Source organism: Girardinichthys multiradiatus, chromosome 7 (assembly GCF_021462225.1).
Source record: "Girardinichthys multiradiatus isolate DD_20200921_A chromosome 7, DD_fGirMul_XY1, whole genome shotgun sequence".
In the NCBI taxonomy this organism is placed as follows: domain Eukaryota; kingdom Metazoa; phylum Chordata; class Actinopteri; order Cyprinodontiformes; family Goodeidae; genus Girardinichthys; species Girardinichthys multiradiatus.
The window spans coordinates 18652166-18670390 of NC_061800.1; the positions used below are offsets into that span (position 1 = coordinate 18652166).

The following is an 18225-nucleotide window of genomic DNA, read 5'->3' on the forward strand; positions in this document are numbered from 1 at the left end:
TAATTGCAAAACATTATTCTAGCTCAAAATAATAAGTACCTGGAGTTGACGTCTCCATGACCAAGCTGACCGTGTTGGCCATACCCAAATGTGAAGACATCTCCATTCTCCATCAGGACCACTGTAAAGCAGGTTCTGTTTATAGCAACACTGAAACCAAACCTTCCTAGTGAATGAGCTAAAGCAGCAACGATGAGAAAGTTACCTGAATGGTGAAAACCGCAGCTGACTTGAACGGCTCGCAGCTCACTGTCGAATCTCACCGCCCCTGGGGGATAGGTGGTAATTTTGCTGGCATCCTTCTCTCCGCGCTCACTGCTACCATCTAGAAGAAAAATAAAGTCAGCACATCTGATTGGAGGGTATAGAGTGAGAAGTGTAGTGGTGGCTTTAGACTGCCGAGGTGGGTGTCTCTGCAAAGTCCTGAGAAACAGAGCTAGGGAGAGAGAAAAAGACTCAAAACAAAACGAAAGGAAGAGGGGAAAACATGCTTAAGTAGAAGGAAGGGACTAATGGTTCTGCAGCAAAAGGACTGGTCGGCAACAGGTCATTTTAGTTTGAAGAGACCCTGATTTTGTTTTAATATCTCTTCAAAAAAGCATCTTTAGCTTATAAATGAGATGTGTTAGGCCTTTTAATTAAAACAATTTCATTTTAGCTAAATAAAATGTCCAAAAGGTGCATTAGTCACAATAGAAAAAAAAAAATCAGGGATAAACCATGACAGCACATTTTCTCACCCTTTTGAACACAGTGCTGTTTACAAAACCAGCTTTTAGAGTAAAGGAATGATGCACGTTTTACTTCTACGCTCTCACCCAGTAGTCTACTCCTGCCTCTTTGTTTAGGAAGTTTAGGATTGCGTAAGGCGGACATTTCTGGAGGTTCTGGATAATTCACCTACTAGCCAAGTCTGCAATCTGAACTGGACACTAATTCAATAATAAAAAAATCAAATTACTGTCGAATACTTTCAGAACCAGGCAGCTTAAAACAAACGAATAAGGTATGAAGTTTTAGAGCTGCTAAGTATGTCATGTAACAAAAAAAAACGGCCTACGTAAAACAAAAAAAATCACGTATTTTATATATAATTTATTTACCTAGATCACATTTTTGTTAAAAAGAACTAGAAATGTTCTGCAGAAAGTGCAGCGATATCATTACTTCACAGAACAATAAGTATGACCAATGACAATCGTCATACGGTGGCTGGTTGACAGCTATATTCTCTGCAGAAAGTTAAACTATTATTTCTGATTATTTTTCCTTAGAGAACCATTCCTAGAGGTGCATAATCAACAGCCATCTAACAGAGGTGCAGAATAACCTAGGTTTAAACATTAAATAATTGAAAATAGGGCAGGTTTTACATGAAAATGATAACCAGCTCATGCTAAAAGGTGTCTGCAAAGAGAAAAATACCTAAATGATTCATTAAATATCTCTAAATATTTCTTTTAGAAGCTATTGGAGGTTCATCTTCAACATTTGATGAGAGAATCACAATTAACTCTACATGTTGTTGTTTACAAGGACGTGGAATGGATCTGGACTGCCCTGTTTATTTTAGGAAGGGAAAGTGTTTGTTGTCCCACAGTTTGCAATATTTATCTGCAAAGTTTATGAATTACTGATGAGTACGACTCACTGTAATAATAATTTAATAATTTTTGCTCTACTTTTTTAACAATATTCTAAATTCCTAAAATACATATTTTTATTTAGTGCCTGTCTGGGAAATATCAAGTATTTTCTTTATGTTTCTTAGCATAATAATATATTAGTATTGGATCGGCTTCCTGATCAAGGCATTTATATTTACCATTAACAGAGTCCCTAACTAAACTCAACTGCTGGTGCTTGTTAGTGACAACGTAACAATGTCCTGAAGTAGACCATCAATGGATGAGTAAGTTTTATTTTTAAGAGTAGTAATTAGCACTATGGGTCTTAACTATGTGCAGCGATTCACAATGACATACAATTATATTGCAAAACCCTAGATTAATGTACTATCTAATAAAACCGCTTCTCATAAAAACCACCACAGGAGCAAGTCGTGAGCCTCCTGATGAGCAGCTGTATGCGTAATATCAGATGCACATTTAGAAACAAAAGGTTGTCCTGCAGAACCTTCTGCTGGGACAAAATTTGGTCTCAGGTAAAATGGATACTGCAGCAACCGGATGGTAATCGATGAGTAAGTTAATAACCAGGAGACGTATGGTGTTAATTCACTGCGCTTTAAGGCTACTGATTCTTCAGGTTTATACACTGAATTGTTTTAATACAGTATCAGAATATGACTCTGTATTGCCAAATGTCTATTCTTAAATGACTGAGATCAGTATAGGGGACAATAAAGGAAATCCTGAAAAGCAAATCCTTAATAAACCATATCTGTAAGCATCACAGTCTTTTCATACAGTAACTAGCTAGTGTGATATAAAAAGACTACATTCAAGAGTAGTCATTAGCCCTACTGAGTCAACAGTTCTCCATGCCAGCAGCTTTTTATCCTGGTGCAGACTTGAGAGTCCTTCCTTCAAAGAGTGAAAGAAGGTGGTGACGGGACAGCCAGATTGGGAGATGGATCAAAGGGGCGTCTCCGCACCCACTGAATTAGTGAAGACCATAGTACCTTTGTGCTTGTCCCGTTTATGCCTGAGTGCCTGAAGGGGTCTTATTCTGGCTAGGGCCTGCTCACGCTGGTTCATAAAAATGGGACCAGGAAAAACAAGGGGGCCTGGGGGAGAAAAAAACTTTCACATGCATGGACAATGCTCACAAATGGGATAGAATACATGGTAATACTACATCACAACAAAACACAGACACGGAAAAGTATGTCACAAGGAAGAGGGAAGTCACAACACCCAAGCTCTCGCCTCACATCTTTAAATAGCCTAAAACTATTAGGGATGGACCTACTGCCTGTAAATGTACATTGTTTTTATTGTCCATCCCCCCTGCAGGTATTCTGAATATCCCCACCATCTAAACTTTGAATAAATAAAACGTTATTTCCAAACCGCATTCTTCTGCATCTTTGGCCCATACCTCTTCCCTCCTCCAATCTATGCCGGCGGTTGATTCTCTGACGCTTCTCCTCCTGGCGGATCTGAATGTGCTCCTCGATGTTAACTCCTGGAGGGGGAGGGACAGGCACAGCTGAAAACATAAAAGGCCCCGGGGTACAGGCCGCCCAAACGGGATGAAGGCGAAGGTGGGAGGATGAGGCAGAGCAGAGCAGAACAAGACAAACATCAATGAGCGAAGGAGAGGCATGATGGAGAAGCAATGACTATGCAACACAAGCATTTTAACAAAGAGTGAACACTGATAAGTCTAAGAAATGCAGCATTAGGGCAACTGCGAAGGAGAGAGCAATATTGGTAGCATATTTCATATTCAGAGCCTTGCACAACAGTTCATATTTCTTGAACTTTTTCACATTACAATCACAAACTACAATGTATGTTATTGGGAGTTTATGAGATAGAGCAACACGAAATAGTGCAGAACTGTGGAAGGAAAAAGGACAAATTATTTTCCATTTCAAAAAAATCTAAGAAGTGTAGCTTATATTTGTAATCAGCCGTCTTGAGCCAATTCTTTGTAGAACTACCTTTCAATGCAATTACAGCTGCCAGTCTTTAGCTTCAAGTCTGTACCAGCTTTGCACACCTGGAGACTGGAAGTTTTTGCAAACTTGCTCAACCAGGCAGGTTGGATGGGGAACATCTGTGGACATCGGTTTTTAAATCCTGCTACAAATGCACAGCTGGATTTTGATCTGGGCTTTGACTGAGCCATTGTAATAGATGAATATGTTTTCATATACACCGTAGCTCTGGCTTTATGTTTTGCAGCCTCCAACTAATTTTCTTCCAGGATTGTTCTGCATTTAGCTCCATCCATCTTCCCATCAACTCTGATCAACTTTCCAGTCCCTGCAGAAAACATCCCCACATCATGATGCTGCCACCGCCATGCTATGTGTGTTTTCCCCCACACATAGCATTCACATGTTGCACATGTTGGCTCTATCCCCTTTACCGTATGTGGTAAACTGCAAATGGGACTTTTAAGGTTAAGGAGGGATCAGAATAAAGAAGGCTGAATACAAAAGAACACAATAGTTTTCCATTTATCCCTTTCATTCCACTTTACAATTATGCACTACTTTCTGTTGATCTACAACATAAAATCCTACCAAAATACATTAAAGTTTATTATCGTAATGTTACAAAATGTTAAGTTCCAGGGGATTTGCAGGCTTTTTCAAGGCACAGTATGTGTTGGCAGTGTTCAGGAAGAGCTCAGAAACATATACCGCTCACACACATACGTAGAATACAGTGCAAATGGCTTGGTCACCCCTCATTTATTTAAACATTTCTTCAAAGCAGCCAAACAACAGAAAACTTTTAAAGTGATTTTCAGCTAAAGTTTTCAAGGTGTTCTGGAAACAACATTTCTGATTAGCCATTGGACCTGACAAGGAGAGAGCATTGTGCAAAGTCTGCAGAAAAATGGAAGAAGTGGACAAGAAATAGACAACATAATTAAAATTAGGCCTAAAAAACACTACATCTACAACAAATGATACAGTTTCTGAAACTAAGGCCTTTAGGAAGTTAGAAAAGAAAACAGCAAAGGCTTGACTGAACCCGAGAAGTACAGCATACTTTAGTCATCATTTACTGTGCTAAGATTTCTTATTGCCTATACGTCCTTAGGAATCATCTCAATGGTGCTAGAATACTACTTGATGGATCAAAGTTTATGATTTTTACAAATTTAAAAGAAATTGGAACCAATTCTGGGAAAGAGGTGCAAGTCATGAAGTATCCATAGCTGGTTATTTATTAAGATGTATGTAATGTGATACATCACAGCATTTTTAAGACATTTTAATGCCAAAATGATTCATAGTTAAGAGCTAAGTGGCTTAAACAAAAACAACGTTCCTCTGAAAAATGGAAATGGACTAAAGATGAGAAGAACCGCTGCCTTAATCCAAGCAGAACTTTCATGTTTTCATTTCTGGGAGAAAGATTTATTTAAAGCTACAGGACTCAAGGCTGTTCTGTTAAATAAATTAAACTCACTTTGGATAAATAGAGTACATTAAGGTCAGTTTTGCTATTTGTTTGTTTTTTTTATTTGTAAAACGTCAAGATAAATTACATCCATCCATCCATTGTTTTCCGCTTATCCGAGGTCTGGTCGCAGGGGCAGCCGCTCCCTCAGCCACTTGGGCCAGCTCGTCCAGGGGAATCTCAAGGCACTCCCAACATATTCCGTCCAGCGTGTCCTGGGTCTTCCTCTGGGCCTCCTCCCGGTGGGACGTTCCTGGAACACCTCACTAGGGAGCCGTCCAGGAGGCATCCTAACCAGATGCCCGAGCCACCTCAACTGGCTCCTCTTGACGTGGAGAAGCAACAGCTCTACTCTGAGTCCCTCCCAGATGACCGAGCTTCTCATCCTATCTCTAAGGGACAGCCCAGACACCCTGCGAAGGAAACTCAATTCGGCAGCTTCTATCCGTGATCTCGTTCTTTCGGTCATGACCCAAAGCTCATATCTATAGATGAGGGTAGGAACGTAGATCGACCGGTAAATCAAGAGCTTCACTTTTTGACTCAGCTCTCTCTTCACCATGACAGACCGGTACAGCGCCCACATCACTGCTGACGCAGCACCAATCCGTCTTTCAATCTCCCGCTCCAAGATACTTTAACTCCTCCACTTGGGGCAGGACCTCCTCCCCGACCCGGAGAAGGCACTTTACCTTTTTCCGGCTCAAGACCATGCCCTCGGACTTGAAGGCACTGATTATGATCCTGGCCGTTTCACACTCGGCTGTAAACTGCTCCAGTGAGAGCTGTAGATCACGAGCTGATGAAGCCAATAGGACCACATCATCTGCAAAAAGCAGAGACGCAATCCTACGGCCAACAAAACGGATCCCCTCAACACCTTGGCTGCGCCTAGAAATTCTGTCCTTAAAAGTTTTGAACAGAATCGGTGACAAAGGGCAACCTTGGCGGAGGCCAACCCTCATCGGAAACAAGTCCAACTTACTACCGGCAATGCTGACCAAGCTCTGACACCGGTCATATAGGGACCTAACAGCCCATATCAAAGGGCCTGGTACCCCATACTCCCGGAGTACCCCCAACAGGATTCCCCGTGGGACACGGTCGAACGCCTTCTCCGAGTCCACAAAGCACTTGTAGACCGGCCTCCAGGACCCTCCTGAGGGTGTAAAGCTGGTCCAGTGTTCCACGGCCAGGATGAAAACCACACTGCTCCTCCTGAATCCGAGCTTCGACTATCTGATGGACCCTCCTCTCCAGAACTCCCGAATAGACCTTACCAAGGAGGATTAAGATTGTGACTCCTCTATAGCTGGAACACATTCTACGGTCCCCCTTTTTGAATAAGGGGACCACCACCCCGGTTTGCCAGTCCAGCGGAATTGCCCCCCGGTGTCCACGCGATGCTGCAGAGTCGCGTTAGCCAACACAACCCTACAACATCCAGAGCCTTAAGGAACTCCGGGTGAATCTTATCCACCCCCAGGGCCTTACCACCAAGGAGCTTCTAAATCACCTCGGTGACCTCAGCACCAGAGATTGGAAAGCCCGCCCCAAGATCCCCAGGCTCCGCTTCTTCAGTGGAAGACGTGCCGGTGGGAAGATAAACTCTACCCCCTCAAAAAGCACATGCCTCTGGTGACACTACCTAAGGCAACTGAAGAGTTCTTTCAAATACCTCCATTTGGATTTTTCTTGTTTTTTCTCTTTATTCTCAGGATGTAAATAAAATTTCTCCAAAAAAGTTGTCTTTTATTTACTACAGCTGCAGCAGAACATTTGAGCTGTATTGTGATTATAACACATCAGTATCAGGATAACTTGACAATAAAAACAAATGGAAGCAGTTTGTATTGTTTTTTTAAGGGGAACAAACTGACAAGTTGCAAGGGATATGCTTCAGAATCTGTCAAAATCTTTCAAAAGTGGTTTGTCTGCCATTTTGTTTAATAAGGGCAGCTAATCAGCTTGATTCTTCAGCCTGTTGTGATGTCATCGACAAATACACACAAAGCTGAAATGTGTGTTTTGTTTTTATTTTACTTCAGTGTGCTTTTTAAAAACCTTGTTTTTTTAACATGCTGCCATGGAAATTAATTCTTTATATTCTCAGTCATATTTTTATGATGAGTGTAGATAGAAAATAGACCACTGGATAGTATCTTTAAATGCATAATCATAAACTGACCTCTTTCCGTGTTTATATCTGTCTGTATGCATGCTTAATCAAAATAAGGCTTAATGTGATGGGATATAAGTTGTTAAATACCTAGCAGAAGATCCAGTGGAATCATCTCCTTCACAGCATCAAAGATCCCCCTCTGCCTGGCCTCCTGACCATCAAGCTCCCTGGCACAGGCCTTACAACAGCCACAGGCTGAGCAGCCAGACTCTCCAGACCCACAACCACAGATACTAACCCATAGAAAAATACAAACATTTATTTTTATATTACAATTAACAGCTTAAAACACATTGATCCAAAGTACTTCGAGGCATAATTCCACCCCTAGCTTACCCTCCTGGTACTCTGTCTGGCCGCCCACTGCTCACACAGCTGGCACCGTACCCGGTGCAGTCTCCACACACAGTGCAAACCATACACTGGTCCAGCTTCCACTTGTGCATGCCCGGCTGACACATCATGCTCTTCTCTTCCTTGTCCTCCAGCTCGTCCTCCAAGTCCTCATCCATGGCTGTGGCCATGCTCTCCACGCCAAATGCTGCAACAAACACAAGTATGAACAGAAAAATGAATTAGACTGAGAACATCATTGTGCAAACCTACACCTATTAGAATCACTCGTGTATATTCTTTGAAGTATTTGTTTTGTCTGCGTCTGTCTGCTCACCTTTCCCTGCCTGGCTCATGGCTCCAGTGTCTCTGCCACACTGACCCTTGTTATTCACCCCAAATGTCCACACTTCTCCGTTCTTAGTCAGAACGCATGTATGAGCCTTCCCCATGGCAACCTGAGTTACAAAATGGCCTTTAAGGTCCGTCACTTGGCCTGTGGAGAGACATTAAATGATTACGATCCCCCCCAAAAAAAGAGGAATTCTATGCAAGCAAGTTTCAAACTTGTTAATGTTAGAGAAACGCAACATCCTGAAACATTTCTGTGAACTTACAGGTGCTGTCACTGTAAATAGCGTCCTTGCCAAACATGTAGAGCTCTCCATCCTTTGTGACAATGCTGCTGCTGCCATTATTGCAAGCCGTATGCACAGCTATTTTTGTCTCCAATTTGATCATCTTCTTGGGTTTGTATGGCTTGGGCTGCCTGCGACTTTTAGCTGCCAAAGGAAATAAGACGTTTATCTCTATCAACACCCAAAGACCAGGAGTCGAATATGAATATTTGTAATTGGAAAATCTCCTACTGGATTCGCCATCCTCTCCTTTGCTGGCAGAGCCTGTGAAGAAAACGCTCCCATCTTCAGCTACTAGAAGAGCATGGGAACCATCGTGGCCGACTGAGAACTGAATGATCTTTGGAGACTTCGTGATGGGCAGCTCCACCCATTTACCGGCTGATGGGCCACCCTGCTTAATGCCAAGGCTCTGGTACTTTCCTGTGTAGTAGATCTGAAACAAAATTTTTAATATTTTTAAAATAAATACCTACAGAAAAGATAACATGTTGCAAATCTGTAGAACTACTGAATACACTTACTGCAGAACTATGCTTTGAAAAAATTAAAATTGGGGATAATTTCCTCACCCTCTATGGCAGTGTTACTACCTTCATGAAAAAAAAAAATCTAGATATTCACTTAAACTTTAACAACACTGATAACCTGAAATCAGTTTTTGAGTTGTGGTTGCCAATGTGTTAGAGCCTGCTGCAGGCAGGGAGTGCATGGCAGATTTATTGAGAATTTATCCAAATAAATACACAATTTATGGGAGCAAAATGTAAATAATGTCTATAATCTAAATGTAAATAACAGGCAATTGTCAGGTTGCTATTGCTAGGTGATGAAATAATCCACATCGTTAGCCTGGTAGCATAATTGCCCAAGTCAAATTTTGGCAAATATGACTTAGGCAATTATGCTATGAGGCTAACTGTATGCTAACTGACCCTTTCTGTCACAATAGATGATTTATTTTAATTTTTATTATGAATGAATGTGATCCAATTGATTTTGTGAGCTCGAATTTAGTACAAACTGCTTAGCTATTGATCCACAAACAAGAATTAATTTAGTGTAAACCTGTGTGAATATTCAACAGGTCCTTCCAAGGAAATAACTTGAAGATATGAATAGGATGTTGTGGGGTAGGAAAAACGACATATATAAAGTGCTTTGAGATCAGGCTCTTTTTGTTACAGACACATAAAATCTGCAGCATTTAGCTAATATGGACTGCTATCTACAAAACAGGCATACTGCACCACACCTAGACTAAACGCACAAACAACCACACCCTCCAACACACCCTAAACAAGCATTCTCATCGTGATGAGCCACTTTCCAAAATATGTAAAATATTTACTTCAACACATCATTCACAGAACATGCTTCAAGGTTACAAGGAAAATGAGTTATTGCATGAGTAAAATAATAAGCTGTGTATGAAGAGGTAACATGTTTAAGGCTCCTGCATACAGCCAGGGATGGATCCAAAACCAAACAATATGTTGGTTAGAAAAAGTAATTAAACAAGTGACCAATCCTGGTTTTATTTAAAGTTTCACCAGTAGGATCTCAAACTTGTACACCAAGTATACAGTATGTTGTTCAACTGATTATTAATGGTCTCTAAAGTGTAAAAATGTGCATTGATATTTATGTTAAGCCTATAGAGCAGGGGTGTTTGCTCCGTCCTTATCAAGATAAAAGCTCCAAAGCTTAGCTGCTGACACTGCTCCAACTGTCATTACTTTTAAATGTTTAGAGACCCAACTGCTCACCTTTCCAGAGGCGGTTTTCATCAGAGCAAACTCCCTGCCTGCTCCAAGTAACGCTGCCTCTTCATCAAAGCCAGTGCCTGAGAGAAAAACCGACGTTTGAGCAAACATCTTGCAGAATAACATGAATTTAAAAAATATCATTTCCAGTCTTTTTACACAAAACAAAGTACTTGTTGCAGTTGTAAAGCCCTGTACGGCAGTCAGCACCACAGATTCCTAGTGTGCTGGTCCGGTTTGTATCACTTACTGATGATGTGTAGATCCTTTTCAAGGTCAAAGAGAGAGATACCACAAGCGTGGAGACATTTCCTCGCCAGCTTCAGCTGCAGCTCCTGCTGCAGGGCCGGGTCTGAACTCATGGTGTAAATCCGCACAACAAAACCATCCTGCACGAGTGTGGGCACACCAGAACAAACATTGTTTGACTTCACAATACTGTTGCAGTTTGACACTCAGAGCATAACAAATTATTTTCACCAAAGGTTCAATGTTTACTCTGTTGCAGCCATTTTAACGATAAATAAGTCCAGTTTTTCCCTATAAATAGCATTTTGCAGGTACAACAAAAAGTTCATTTCTGGAGTTATCTGACCAGATAACCTTCTTTCACATTTTTGCTATGCCCCTTTAGATGGCTCGTGGCAACATAGACTTCTTTTAGCTTTCTTTCAGCAGTGGCTTTCTTCTGACCACTTTTTGCTAAAGGCCAGATTTGTCAACAAACCTGAGCTACAGATCTCTGCAGCTCCCCCCGGGTTACTATGGGATACTTCTCTGCTGAGTATTGCTCTCCACACCAGGGCCTGTCAGCTTACATTTGTTGTGCCATACTCTTTCCATGTTCAGATGATATGTTCAAAGCTCCGTGAGTTGTTCAAATTGGATATTGTGTGATAACCTAACCTTGCTTTGTCCTGTCTGCTCTGTTCTTTGGTCTTCATTATGTTGTTTGTTCACTACAAACCTGTAAGACCTTCACAGAACAGCTGGGTTATGATTAAGATTAAATTACACAGAGGGGGACTCAATTAACAAGGGGACTTCTGAAGGCAGTTGGTTGCACTAGATGTTCTTTTAAAGGTGTCAGACTAAAGGGGCCTGAATACAAATGCATGTAACACTTTTCAGATTTTTATTAGTGAAAGATCTTAAAATCCATGCATCATTTTCCTTCACTTCACAATTATGGGAAATACACCGAGGTTTTTGGTTGTAACATGACAAAATGTGGAAAGGTTCAATGGACATGAAAACCTTTACAACACAATGCATGTTTAGACATTTATTTTAGCTGTAGCAGATCTGGGGGAAAATACTGAACTTGTGGTTTAGATTACAAATAGATGCACAAATTTTATCAGTTCTTAGGAGCTCATAGCATCTTCATCTAAATCCTACTTGACTCAGCTCTATGAATGTTAGTCATGCTTTTGCATCTAAGATGGTAAATTTGCAAGTGAGGCAGTAAAGAGATGCAGATAAGAGCAACAATTTAAAGAAAAAAAACAAAGGAGGACTTCAAGTGAGCAAAAATATAGCTCTCATTGTAGTAATGATCACAGTCATGTATTAGGTGTTCACTGCTTGACATGAAAGGACATGCATGCATCAGATCATTTAACTGTAAGTGGTTTGTGCAGCTTCTGCGCTGACAAATGCAGACAAGCTCCACCCCTTCATATATTACTCCATCCGTTTGATGAGCAGGGCTAAAGGCTTCCTGCAATAGTGGATGTATGGATTTCACATATTACCCACAATCCCTCCCCACTCCCCATTATAGCCTGCTTTTACTTGAGAGGTTAAGCTCCCTCGAGAGTACACACACATGTGGGGCCACAGCTGCCATGCCCACGCACATATGAAGCTCAGCTAAAGGAAGGGATAAAATGAGAAGCCTCTTTGGCATGGCTGATGATCAACTGAGGATTTCAGGGGGTAAATATGTGCTACACAGAGAAGCATCTAACCTCAGTTTGGCTAAAAGAGAGATTACTTAAATAAATTTATTATTTAAGGATATATTCTCAGTTGAAAAAAAAGTTGACAGGAAGGATATCTGCTTGGAATCGTCTAAAAATGATTGAATTGTCATCACTTTGTAGTCACCCAAAGTTAAACTGATGCCATGCAGTTAGGGGTAGGCATGGGCTGATTACTGGTATCAAAGTATACCAAGGTTTTTAAAAAGAAACCTAACCTAAACTGCTAGATGTTTTCAACATGTTTAAAGCCATTTTAATGAGAAACAGTTCTATTTCATCCCTACTGACCACCAGGGGGTGGTGCTGAAAGCACTGAATGTTCCCTTCGCGCATGCGCAGTTCGAGTAATTATACCAACAGGGTCACACCTGTGACACACCGGATGACCACAGAGGCTATATATGCCAACGTCATCCGAAGTTCTGGTTCTACAGAATCTTCTCGCGGAAGCAAGAATTCTGAGTGACAGAGAATCTCTAGCGGTCATGCGGCATTCATAGAACCGTAGTTCCATACATAACTTGCGTTTTCTCTTGTATGGAGAACCAATGCAATGCTGTCCCTCCCTCACCAGCTCCTGCGCACTGCCAGCCAGCCAGCTGGCTAACAGAATCCCCAACACCTTTCTTGGCTTATAGGAAAGACAAAGGCAGCTGTTTAAAAATGTCTATGTGAACTTTTTAAACCTCAGGCTAAAATATTTGAGATTATCTAAGGGAAGTTTAGCGACATTATTTTTCAAAGAACGTTTACAGCTTTTTATATTCGGTGTGCTGCTGGGGGTTTCTTTCCATGATTAGTAATAAAAATGTACAGAAGCCTTCTTCTAAAGACCCTAAGAAAGATGTGAAAATCTTAAAATATTTTCCTTTTACAATAGTTGCAATGTAAAACAGCAAAAACAAATTAAAACGTACATCTTTGCAGGCTGCAATTTGGTTAATGTACTCTCCATCTGTGAATATGATGTTTTGTCCATCTGAATGTTGACCTGTACCAAGAGACAAAAGGGAATATAGTGTTATCTAAGTTTATGTTGACCCACTTTAATAGCATATTGATGAAAGCAAGTAAAGGTGCTTTTCTCTGTACCTGGCATGGTGACCACCCCCTCATGTTCCAGAGTCTCAGGGTTAATCTTGATGGCCGACATACTGTGGTTACTTGTGTCCCGATACAGCAAGTATCCCTGAGGACACAACACAAACACTATTAATCATCCAAAATTACAGCTGACTTGTCTTAACATAGCTGTCACAACAAATGGGATAAGGATTTTAAGTATGGTTGAATTTTGCCACTATCAATTAAAAATATTAAACATCGACTAAGGGACACTTGTTACCTTTAAATGTGACCATAATGTTAAACATCGCATTTACTCTATAAGTGCTGTGTGAATGCCATAATCTGAATGGGTGGACTGCCCTTCTGAAAAGAAGGATACAGAAGCAGAAAAAATTGCTGCACTGTAAACGACAGCTGTACTATTAGAAAAGCAAAATTTGGGAAGTGTTATGTCAAAATAGTTTAATACAATGAGAAAACAAAGTTTACAATTTTGAAATCACATTAAATTCATTTAAAAACTTCATTAGGTAGTATAGTAGCCCAGTTTAGCGAACAATAGTTCCTATGTCAAAAGCAGTGCTAGCATAAGCCAAAATGCTAACATCAGCTAACATGCGAACATCATCATGTTAGCTGACTTTAGCAAAAACTGGCCAATATGCTAATGCGAGGTATTACTGCAGGATCATCGAAGATGCTAATGTTAGCTTAACAGAAAATATGCTACGTTAAACTGTGGAAATCTTAATGGATTTTCTCGCTTCAAATAAGGGAAAGTAGCTAGCCTTCAAACAGCATAATGGGTTTAAATGATTTCAAATCATCTACAAAGTAATGTCTTCAAAAAGTATAAATAGAAGAATGTTCAAAAACATTATTTTAAGAAGTATAATGATTAAGTTGCAGAAGTCATAGCCTTCATGTCTTGAAAGATCTGAACAACTTGATATTTAATGCTTTGCAGCATTCCCAAATCAAATCATACTAAATGCTTTTCAAAAGATTTTATGCAAAATGGAAGCTGCCCTACTTACCTGAGCAAACCCAAGCCATGACCGTTTCTCCTTTCGATTCCTGATTCGAGACGTCGAATTGTAGACGTGTCCCTGTGAGGAATTGATCGTATGTAAGCTGACAACCTCTACTCATGCTTTGTTAAATGTGATTTGTTTGTTACATAACTTACATGTAATTACATACATTTATTTTTCAAACAATAACTAATGAAAGGCATCTTGAAGAGTGACCTACCCTGACAGTACCGCTATATCCAGATCCAACTTTGTAGAGTCCATCCTTGCAGAGCAAATACAGAAAGGAACCATCAGTCTGTAGAAGACAGCGCTCGTCTTCATCGATGGACACTTCCTTCAGTACCCATTTGTTCATTAGTGCAGCACGTTTGATGCCATTTCCAAACCAGTCCTGGATTTGGATTTTTCCCACCAGGACAGCTTGGACACTTCTCTGTAGTGCATTCAGTATGGTGGGGACCTGGTTTGATTTAACAAGACAAGAAGGTAAACCTCTAATGGGAAAGAAGGGGGACTTCATGCTATTTACATTTCTTGCCGATTTGAGTAACATCGATCTAATAATTCAGAAAATACGGCTTCCTGTACATTTACATGTCTATCTAAATCCATGCTGCCATCACTATCATAATAGTGATTACCAATGTACTAGCAGCGACTTACCCACCCACAACTAAGCAGCATTAAAGCCCACACTCTGTGGCACCCTGCCCGCCATTGTGATGATTTACGATCCAGTCAATGCATGAACATAGTGAAGGAGGAAATTCTTGAGTCTGTAGAGGCCCAGTGTGACCCAGATCAAATGTAGAGTTCTTTCCACATACAATTAAAGCAGTTTTTCTTTTAGGCAGAAAAAAACAAGATAAAAAAAAAGAAGATGCAGAAGCAGAAAGCCAGAAACTAACAGAAAATTAGCTAACTGACAGAGGAATTCAAGCAGAGTAACAGGATTAAAAAGGAGAGTTAGAGCAGCTTGACATTTTACAAAACTCAATTTGAGCTGTCCAGACAGGGCCCTGAACATCTGTGCACAGAGGAAATGGATGAAGGAGGCAAAGCCCGGAATGGACTTTTGTGCACTAAAGACTTTATATTACACCCTATTTCCATATATGTTTTTCGTCTCCGTTTGGGGCCAGCTGTCTCTAATGACATATGACAGGTTATGACCCCTGATTTAGGGTTGAAACAATTCATCCGATCATTCGAGTACCTTGATAACTAAAATTCCTAGAGGCAAATTTTCTGTCTAGAGGCTTCGTTAAATTCTATTTAATATTGCTATTTTAATGTATTTTAAGCAAATTAATGTTTGTTTTTTTATGTGAATTGAATTATTTGATTTACTTACATTTTCTCTTCCATGTATATCTAGAACTCAAAAAATTTGTTACATGAAAAATCTGCACAATGAGTTAACTTTTTATCTGATTACTTGATAACCATCAGAATAATTGATAGAACGCTAGATTACTAAAATAACTGTTCGCTGCATATTAAACCAAAATAACTAAGAGTCCATCTACAGGTAGGTTGGAGTCACTTCAATTGCAATAGTACTAAATGACAAATTGGCAGAAATGACCAGCACCCAAAAAAGAAATTGGGTTGCTGTTCTTCTATGTGAATACGGCTGATCTGTAATAAAATGTGAACAACTCCCACATCTGTGGTGTCTACCTGTTAAACTGAACCTGTTGAGTAAGTTCAATGCTTAATTACCTGTATAGTCTGACATGCATGGCTACCATTATTGGTGAGAATGGCAGAGACAGCCTGCAGGATTTTGCCTGTATCTCCCCATGCCACCACAAGACTGAAAAGGCATGCACAGGACAGAGCGGTGATGTCCTGTCCAGTTGGGTCGTTGGCCCCTGTGCTCCGGACCGTGGTCTCCAACAGCAGTTGGAAAAGAGACTCTGGCGAAGCAAACAAATGGTGGAGGAGTTGAACATTTGGAAAACATGATCATATAACTACCATCACAGAAAGACTGGTGCAATTAGAGAAATGCAATCTTGAATTCACCTAACACATCAGGAGGCTCCGTCTGGAAACCCTCTGGCTGTTGACCCTGCAGCATGTCCAACAAAGCCTGCAGGCTGCGCAGGCACAGTAATGGGTGAGAGAACCGAGTCTCTTTTATCAGCTCAAACACCCCACACAGGCCGATGCCAATGATCTGCGGACAAAGAGCGAATTTTCATAAGGCAACTTTTTTTTTTCTTCTTGATATTTTCAAATAAAAAGAATTGATTAACAGAGGATTGGAAGTCTGGGGTGTAAGATGAGGAATCACTCTGCTCAAAACAACATGCAGATGAGAAACCTATAGTATGTATAATTCACTGGGCCAACTTAAATATCCACTTATTACATTAGGAAGAATGACAGCTACAATTGGCTGTTTACGTGTCTGGCCTAGAAACAGATGCCCGTCTCAATCTCTTTTAACCGGGCTTGTTACAGAATCCAATAATGCTCCAACGTCATTTCCTACACACAGTGAATGTTCAGCCTCATTGCATAAAAGTGCAATAAAAGAAGACATGAAACAATAGAATTAATGACTTTTCAGAATGAATTTCAAAATAGGTTTCAAAGACCGTTTTAGATCTTTAAGCTCCAAAAATAAAGAAATTCTCAACACATTCATGATGTCAGCATTACCAACACTTTGAGAATACCAACAGCAAATATTTACAAAAATATGCCTCGTCGTAAGCAGTTACAACAGGATGGAATTAAAGCTAAACCCTTAAAAGCATTGTATCCTTAAAAATATTAAAGAGTTTGCCTCAGAGAGGACGTAAGCCTGAAGACTTTCCGCTTTATCGTAATGCAAACAACCCTGCTGTGAGACTTTCACATGGTAAACATTGCTTTAGTGACAGCAAACCGGGGCTGTTGGGAAGGAGCCCCCCTTCCTGGGGGTAGAACTACTGAGCAGGGTGGGGTAAGTTTAGTTTTCCAGTCAGCATGTGTTTTGTGAAACTGGAAACGGATGGTCAAGGATAGAGTTGGGCATTGAGTCTTGAGAATTGACTGGAACCAGGAAAACATTCCGATTTTCCCAGAAATTTACCAATTTTTAAATTTTGGTTCCTAGTTTTGATACGCAGACCGCCGACCGATAGAACAAGCCGCCGAACACCAACAGGCCTTTTATTATAAGCATGAATAAAACTGCCTGTTCACTATACATAAGAGGAAAAAACATCTTAGGGTGAAATGTGGAAACTAAAAATAAATTAACAATTATAAATCAGTATGATATATTTTTTCAAGCTAAAAACTTCAGCTTATCTTTCTCTATCTTTCTCTAACTTAAGAAACTTATTTGTCTAGTCAGTTGTTCTGATACCATTTTTCCTGTTCCAAACCCATTTACACAAACAGAAAATGTCTTCAAGGATATACAGCACCTGTGCATCCTTGGTGCATCACCCAACAATTCTGTCAATCACCAAGTCTTTTTCTCAACAGTGAATAATTCTACAATTGGCAGATAATATCTAGGGTGAAGCTCAACAAACCTTTAAATGCTCTGCGCCCAAAAGTTCAAAGACTGAAAAAGGAAACTCTTTATATAAAATGGTTGAGATGCTTGGCTAACATGTTTTGGGATCAAACTGAAGGCTGTGCATGGGAGGTAAAGCTTACCGCCTCAGCCAGCATTGGCCCTGCAATGGGTGCAAAGAAATAGTAAAGACCCTTAGTCTCCAAATTGTTTTCCTCCATTTCTGAATTCTTAAAACCACAGAATAACAAAACAAACCAAAAAAAAATAGGATCAGCTCTAGTGACCTAGTGACTTTGAAATAAATATTTCATCTTCTTACAGTAAATGGCACTGCCTAGGCAATTATGCAGGAGCAAGGGTCATAATTTAATTATGCAACTGCCACAGCAACATGTCAAAACTCCACACTTCGATTCTGTTCTTGCAAAGGCTCAATAAGTGGAATTAATTGGATGGAAAAAGGTTTGTTCCACAGCGGTGCGTTTACAAAACACCACCAAAGTACATAAATCTGGTGAAGTTCAATCAGAATAAAAAGCAGAATGAGCACCATTAGATCCAGTCCACATCAAAGATAAC

The 18225-nt window shown here is 40.3% G+C and overlaps 1 protein-coding gene across 11 annotated transcripts in view; it reads right to left on the reverse strand.

Moving 5' to 3' along the window:
- mycbp2 (MYC binding protein 2) overlaps window positions 1-18225 on the reverse strand; it is a 79771-nt gene that overhangs the window by 49088 nt on the left and 12458 nt on the right. For 7 of the 11 annotated variants that reach the window (XM_047369728.1, XM_047369725.1, XM_047369736.1 and 4 more), the window contains exons 4-20: window positions 16152-16305; window positions 15846-16042; window positions 14338-14580; window positions 14121-14192; window positions 13108-13204; window positions 12933-13006; window positions 10278-10416; window positions 10031-10107; window positions 8493-8697; window positions 8241-8405; window positions 7961-8119; window positions 7627-7831; window positions 7378-7523; window positions 3064-3174; window positions 2645-2749; window positions 206-325; window positions 40-121 (exon numbers count right to left, since the gene is read on the reverse strand). In XM_047369728.1, coding sequence (XP_047225684.1) covers window positions 40-121; window positions 206-325; window positions 2645-2749; window positions 3064-3174; window positions 7378-7523; window positions 7627-7831; window positions 7961-8119; window positions 8241-8405; window positions 8493-8697; window positions 10031-10107; window positions 10278-10416; window positions 12933-13006; window positions 13108-13204; window positions 14121-14192; window positions 14338-14580; window positions 15846-16042; window positions 16152-16305 — 2351 coding nt within the window. The remainder of the gene's footprint in view (window positions 1-39; window positions 122-205; window positions 326-2644; window positions 2750-3063; window positions 3175-7377; window positions 7524-7626; window positions 7832-7960; window positions 8120-8240; window positions 8406-8492; window positions 8698-10030; window positions 10108-10277; window positions 10417-12932; window positions 13007-13107; window positions 13205-14120; window positions 14193-14337; window positions 14581-15845; window positions 16043-16151; window positions 16306-18225) is intronic. The other 4 variants (XM_047369726.1, XM_047369737.1, XM_047369727.1 and 1 more) reach the window with 3 other exon arrangements.